Below are 6,990 nucleotides of genomic sequence, written 5' to 3' on the forward strand. Positions count from 1 at the left end.
AAGAAAGAAAGAAAGAAAGAAAGAAAGAAAGAAAGAAAGAAAGAAAGATTTCAGCAAGTTCCTTGCTTGGAGTTTCACTCTGCGGCTTTCGTGTTAAGTGTGGACAGCACCTAATGGATATTTTAAAAGTCACTGCAGGTGGTATGAGGCTGAGCTGCTGGCCCTAGGCATTCCGAGTTGAACCATCAGGGTGTGACCACTGAGAGTTCAGCACTCTGCTTAAAATGTTCTTTCCCTTTCCTTTGAAATGAGCGAGCCCAGGTGCAGTGATGGAGTCAAAGACACGCAGCTTCACACTGAGCCCCCCGGGGACTCGAGGACACCATACAGGGCAGCAGGAGAGACTAGGGGGTTGTGGACCATATGGCTGGCTTTGCAGTCATGACTCTGTTCATGGGCTACTTATGTGGGGCTCTGAAGCTCAGGAAGGTTCTACTGGGGTGGAAGGTGGAGCAGCAGAAGACAGAACGTGATAGAAAGATGGAGGGAGGGAGAAAGCAGAGCAGCTGATGCAGAGATGATGTAGCTGCTCCCGGTACGGTGACCAGACAGCAAGTGTGAAAAATCGGGACAGGGGGTGGGGGGTAATAGGAACCTATATAAGAAAAAGACCCAAAAATCGGGACTGTCCCTATAAAATCGGGACATCTGGTCACCCTAGCTCCCGGGGAGGTGATATTTATGGACTATGACCCAATCCTTTGCAGAAGCTCCCAGGGGGAGCAGAGTTCATCCCTGTTGTTGTTTGTGGAGAGGGTCTGTGTCTTCTCCATGATAAGTGCAGAGGAGACACTCACTCGGAGAAGGATGCTCTGGGCCCTACTAGAGGCTGAGTAGAATGAAAGGGTTGTTGCTTCAAATGCTGGGTTTCCCAGACAAACTAGAACTTTCCCCGCATTCCTGTCCACAGGGACATCTCCCCAGGCCCAGCTCTGGAGTGTGTGCTGAGGTGAACACATCACTGCAATAAGACCTATGAAAAGACCACACCCCACAATGCACCTGGGCCCCTTGGCTCCTCCCCAGGACTGGCCTGTTGCAAACTCTCCCTTTTGATTCCTTCCTGCAGGTGAGAGTCTGTCCCAACCAGGCAAAGTGCGATTTGTTGCTGACATCATAAACCACGTACTACACTGGACGCCCGGAGTGAACCACTCCAGCGACACGTTGTATGAAGTGGAATATAAGCTGTAAGTACCCAGGACCATAGGGAGATGAAATCTCCTCTAAAACCCAAGTCACAAGGCATATTTCACTTTTGCTTTACACTTGCTCTGATATTTAACGTGCAAATCAGTTCATAGAAATCTTGAGTTAACTTTCCAGCAGCCCTAATGCTTCCCACACCCAGAAAGTATTTAATTAAGGAGTGACATTCTCCCTACAGATATGGTAAGTCCGGGCCCTGGATGGCTGTCCCAGACTGCACTGGGATCTCTGGGCACTCCTGCGATCTGACCTACCAGACAATGGACCCTTCTCAACGCTACTATGCAAGAGTTAGGGCAGTATCTGGAAACCACACCTCTGGCTGGACCAGGACAAACGCTTTTTCCCTAAAAGAAGGTACCTGGGGTTTTTCTATCATTTTCTCTTCTGGACCCTAAAATCCATAGCCCCAAAACTGCATCCTGTAAACTTGATGTAGCTGTTAGCAAATAGCTTTCACGTGCTTGGTGTCAGAGCTATAGTTCTGCTTAGCTGGGGAGCTTACTCCTGACCCCTGCCATATGATTACTCAGGTGCCTAGTCACTAAGTGCTAGTAACGACAGCTGCATTCATAAAGCACTCGCAGCCCGTGCTCTGGCCAAGGTGCTCAAGAGAGTCCGTGGCAGAGTCAGGGTGGCAGAGTTCATTCTGACAAACTGTTTTGGTTTAGTTTGAACAAACCTCATGTGACAGATGTTAGTCACGTCACTAATGCACTACTGCCAGGGGTGAGATGCTAGGATGATGAGGGTGGGCTAAGAACTTGCATAGAATAGAATCGGAGAGCAGAACTTGAAATGCATGTGGGCCGAGTGCTCTTTGACACTGGGCTCCTGTGATTACTCTAAGAACAAACCTCTGTGAGCGGCACAAAAGAGAAACAATTCTCACGGATTCTGTATTATGTTTTTCCAGCTACTCTGCGTCTATCAGATGTGAGTCTGTCTGTGACAGGTAACACCATCCACGTGAGCCTGCAGCAGCTGATCCTGAGAGTGGGGAACAAGACTGTCTCATACAAAGATATACAAAAGTATGGTAGACAATACAGAACGTATGTCAGGAGGGCGTCAGACAATCTCCAGGTAAGACAGCCAGCACTTGTGTCACCCAGACTCCATGGGGCTGGGGGCAGTGTCGATGGCCTTCATACTTAGAACTGGTTGAGATGTTTTGAACAAGACATTTTTAAGTTGAAAAATTGTCATGATTTAAACTAATTTTTTTTTTTTACAAAAAAATCAACAATATTGATTTTTTTTATAAACAATAAGTTGTGAGGTTTTCATCAACACTTGTACTGGAATAGATCCCAAATCCATCACTGGGATATTTTGTTGAGTCGGTTTTCAGTCAATGAAAAAATGAGAATGAGCATTTCAATTAAAAATATAAAGAATTTCACAAAAACCAAATTTCACATTGACCATGAACCGTAAAATGAAAACAACTTTGAAAGAGCAACAGATTTCAAGAGAAACATTTTAAATTTTTGACCTGCTCAAATATGGACAGACAGAGCGCGACACGGGCCAGGGAGTTCTGTGTTCAGACCTAAAGCCAATCCAGGGATCAGGTGCAAATAATTGCAATAGCACCTAATGGCCCCACACTAGAGCAAGGCCCCATTGCACAGACCCAGAGTAAGAGACAATCTCAATAGATGGTTATCCCCATTTTACAGATGGGGCACTGAGACCCAGGGAGATAAGCGTCTTGCCTAAAGTCACCAAGGAGGTCAGTGATAGCACTGGCAATGGAACCCAGGAGTCCTGAGCTGCTGCCCCAGATCCCAGCCCACAAGGCCACACTTGCGCCCTCAACTATCTGCACTGTTGGAAAAGTGGGAATCTCATGAGATCAGCTGCTCACGGGAACGTCTGGCTATTCCCAAAACATGCCCAAGCCAGCCCAAAAGCGGGCCCAGTTCAGACCCAGAACCACAGGGGCCAAATCAGGTGAAGGAACCACCTCCAAATGCCCAAGAAACTCCCCAGGTCCTGGTCTGCAGCCCCAGCCCGGGCCACTCTGTGCTGGTCACCAGTGCCCAGCCTGCCAAAGGTGACAGTCCTTCTGGTGACTCTTTCAGCAGGTGCAGGTGGAGACCAGAGAAGAGTTTGACATCCCCATGCTCCTGTGGGGCGAGCAGTACTGCGTCCGTGTAGAGCCACGTGTCCTCTCCAGGCCAGTCGCCTCCATCGGGACCGAGGAGAAGTGTGTCACGATCCCCGAGAAGGACGGTAAATGGACATGCTGGGTCTATTGGTCTATTGTTACCACCTGGGTGGGTCTGAGCTCCACCCATCACTCCAGCAAAGCCACTGCTGGATATTTCCCTGCTCACTCCTCAGCTGCCATGCGGACCCTTAGGGACCACGTGCTGCTGACGTACGGTTCGGCAGCTCTTGGGCTGCTCTAACTCACGCCTGGGGCTGGGTCCAGGGCAGAACAGCTCTCGGAATCAGAGAGCTGTAGCCATAGCCTGATGCCTCCCATTCCCCAGATCCTCCTGTGCTCCACGTGGCGCTTAGACACAAGGGAGACTCTGCCCCAGACAGTGCCCCCAAGGAGGATGCTCTTGAGGTGGTACTGAGCCTCCCCACTCGAGGGACCCCGCCACGACACAGCAGAGCCACGTGGCCAGCTCTGGAGTCCTCACGACATTCCCAGAGCCATGTGGCTGAGATGACTCCCACGTCCTGCGAGGTCGGGGGCATGCAGCCTCTGGGGCCTGCTGCTGCCTGTGCATAGCATATGGCAATAGCCACTGCGCACAGGGACAGGCAGAGAGGGAGGAGGGACTGGAGGAATTTGTGTGGGAGGGAAGACGAGATTGTGGTGATGTGTCCCTGGAGAATAAAGCTACTGGGGAGCCCCAAAATCCTATAGCCAGGCCATATACACGCCCAGAGATCCTCCCTGTCACACGTACGCAGCTCCCCCCTAAGATATTCCCCCTCACACACACACTAGCCCTCCAGAGATCCCCCCTCACACACACACTAGCCACACACTGATATGTTTTAAGGACATAAGGCTGTGAAATGTTACAAAGCCCTGATGGCACATTGGAGGGCCAGTCTAATCTAGGGTTCCCTCGGTGCTATGGGTGGGAGGGAGGCTCATTCACTGAGCAAAGGACCCGGAGATGCTCTTCCTGGCTCTGCCACTGATTCACCAAGTGCCTTTGAGTGAGTCACTGCCCCACTCTGTGCCTCAGTTTCCCCACCTGTAAAAAGGGGGGTATTCCCCTACTTCACAGGAGGGTTGTTTGTGAAGTCCAGGGGGCTCCTCAGATCAAAGGCTCTAGAGCTGGGCACACCTCGCTTGTCAGAGCCTTGGCGTGGTTCATGTCCCTGATCTCTGCAGGGCGCCATATGCGCCTATTGCCGGACATGCAATGGCAGCGTGACTCAAGAGCCTGTGCCACATGGCGCACTAACTCCAGTCTTCTATTCCTTTCCAGAGACCACGGGGATTATATCAGTCAGTGTTGGCATCGTTCTCCTGGTTTTCTCAGCCACTCTTCTCCTGGGCACTCTTCTACTCTGTGCATATGTAAAGCAACCCATGAGGACACCAGCCATACTGGTAAGCCAACCAGGCGCTAATGGCCACATGAGCATCGCTTTGACTCCCGGTGTGCCAGGGTCCCTCTGGCGTAGTGTTGCTAAGTGCAGTGGGCAGGCAGATCCCTGCCACACACAGCACTGCTGGTCTGTGTGAGCACAGAGCTTTTCGGTTCCCAGTCTACGGGAGCCGTGTTCTCCAGGAGGCAGGGTGCTGACCCAGGACTCAAAGCCCCTGGGTCTAGTTTCAGCTCTTGCCACCAGTCCACACTGCTCATGTTTTCCAAACTGCCTCTGTTTTCCTGCCCACTTTGCGGCACCCTGGGCCTGATGCTCAGCCATGCAGAGCCTGGGTGGCTCCAGAGGGCGTCCGTGGGAGCTGGGGTTGCTCAGCTCAGCTGCAATGGGTCCAGCAGCCGAGCGCTGGCCCCGTGGCGAGTGCTGGTGTGGGTGTAGATGTGGGGAGTGAGCCAAGCAACAAACAGAAACAAGTAGGGGATGAGGGAACAAAGCCAGATAACCCATCTTCCTGCTTCTTTCCGCCCCGCCCAGAAATCTCTCCTAAAACCCTCCGGGTCAGAGCACGAGCACTTCCCCTTCGGGGCCAGGGACGTGGTTGTGTGCTTGGATGAGGAGTCAATCCAGCAACTCTCCGTGTGCCAGAGGGACACCGTGCAGCACCACAGCACAGACAGCGGCTCCAGCCCGGCACAACAGCCACCAGACAAGGGTTGCACGTTCCTGACCTCCCCGGATGACCACGAACACCTGCTGGAGCTGGAAGGCCTAGCACGGGGGAACAGCAGCTGCACCAGCACTGACAGCGGCATTTGCCTACAAGACTCTTCCTCTGGCCTGAGCCAGTTCTCGGGCTCAGAGAGCCAGGACTACCAAAGACAGCTGCCAGGGAGTGACGACAGTGGCATAAGCCTGGCGAGACATTCCCTGGGCCTGACGCTCTCCTCCAGCGGCAGGGACTACACATCTGTGGATGAGGGGCAGGACCAGCGTGAAAGAGAGCGTGACTGTTCCCCTCTGGCCAGGGGACTCAGCCAGGAGGCTGTGGAGTTTCGTGGGTACCTGAAGCAGCCGAAGGGTACAGTAGAGAGGCAGCAGGACAGAGCTGAGGGACAGCTGCCCACACAAAGCCCTGGTGGGACAGACAACACGCTGGAGATGGGCTGCTCTGAGCCTGCCCTAGCCAAAGGCTATTTGAAGCAGGCATCCCCAGGGCTCGCCTACGGCAATGCAGACACGGTGCTCGCTAGGGAATCAGGCTCCCAGGGTTTTACAAGCAGGCTGGAGTGCAACAGCTCAAGTCTGCTGAACTACGGGGCACTGGGCATTTCTGTGCCCTCGAAATCCCTCCCCGAGTTCCCCAAGGCGCCCTTTGCATTGGGCATCTTCAACACAGACCTGCTGGGCTCCCTGCCTCTCATCTCCAGCTTACATTCAAATGAGCGACTCTGCCTGGAAATCGACTCTCTCAGCCTGCTGGGGTCTGAATGCAAGGACAGTCGCCTATAGGCCAGGCCGGGGCGAGTCTGCTCCTGGACTGGAGCGACGGGTCACAAGGGGAGCTGCGCGCATAGCAGGCTCCCTTTGTCTGATTTGTTCTTAACTACCTCATGTAGCGGTGTCCCTGTGGGAGCAGCTACTGTGATAAGCTATTACCAACACCATGAAAGTCGTGCTGATGGGAGAGACATCAGAACGGCTGAGCTGAGGCAGCTGCTGCCTACCCCCCCATGCACAGGTGCAGCCTCCGTCAAACAGAGCCGTTGGCCAGGGTTTTCAGGGCAGAGCTTCGCACTCTTTCTCCCACCCATCCCCACTCGTACAGAGAACGTGTCTCTCCCCTGCTGGAAATATATAAAGTGTCTGTGGGGAGAAAAGGATAGAGGCAGTAAGTTGTATTACAATTGTGCAGCATTTCTGCTGTGGACATTAGTCCTTAGGCCCAGAGATATCCTTTTCCTCTCCTTTCTCACGCAAGGGCTGTTAACAGCAGCAAGATCCCTGACATATTTATGAGCGTTGTGTGTTGACTATTGGAAATGTTTTGCCTCTTTTGTACACAGAAATGTTATTTAATTTTTAAATATATAAAAGACAAATGATGTTATTTATTTCAGTGTATCTACCTGTGTGTGAGTATTAAAGCCACAGTTGGGTTTTCCCTTCTTGGGAGCAGGGAACTGCAACATTGCG

General features: G+C 52.3%; 1 protein-coding gene across 1 annotated transcript in view; it reads left to right on the plus strand.

Moving 5' to 3' along the window:
• The window catches only part of IL10RA (interleukin 10 receptor subunit alpha), an 8,117-nt gene extending 1,811 nt beyond the window's left edge, over positions 1–6,306 (plus strand). The window contains exons 2-7 of the mRNA XM_024207350.1: positions 1,070–1,190; positions 1,388–1,566; positions 2,126–2,295; positions 3,300–3,450; positions 4,677–4,801; positions 5,332–6,306. Coding sequence (XP_024063118.1) covers positions 1,070–1,190; positions 1,388–1,566; positions 2,126–2,295; positions 3,300–3,450; positions 4,677–4,801; positions 5,332–6,306 — 1,721 coding nt within the window. The remainder of the gene's footprint in view (positions 1–1,069; positions 1,191–1,387; positions 1,567–2,125; positions 2,296–3,299; positions 3,451–4,676; positions 4,802–5,331) is intronic.
• The last annotated feature ends 684 nt before the right edge of the window (positions 6,307–6,990 follow it).

Source organism: Terrapene carolina, unplaced genomic scaffold (assembly GCF_002925995.2).
Source record: "Terrapene carolina triunguis isolate 2854851 unplaced genomic scaffold, T_m_triunguis-2.0 Scaffold374, whole genome shotgun sequence".
Taxonomy (NCBI): Eukaryota; Metazoa; Chordata; order Testudines; family Emydidae; genus Terrapene; species Terrapene triunguis.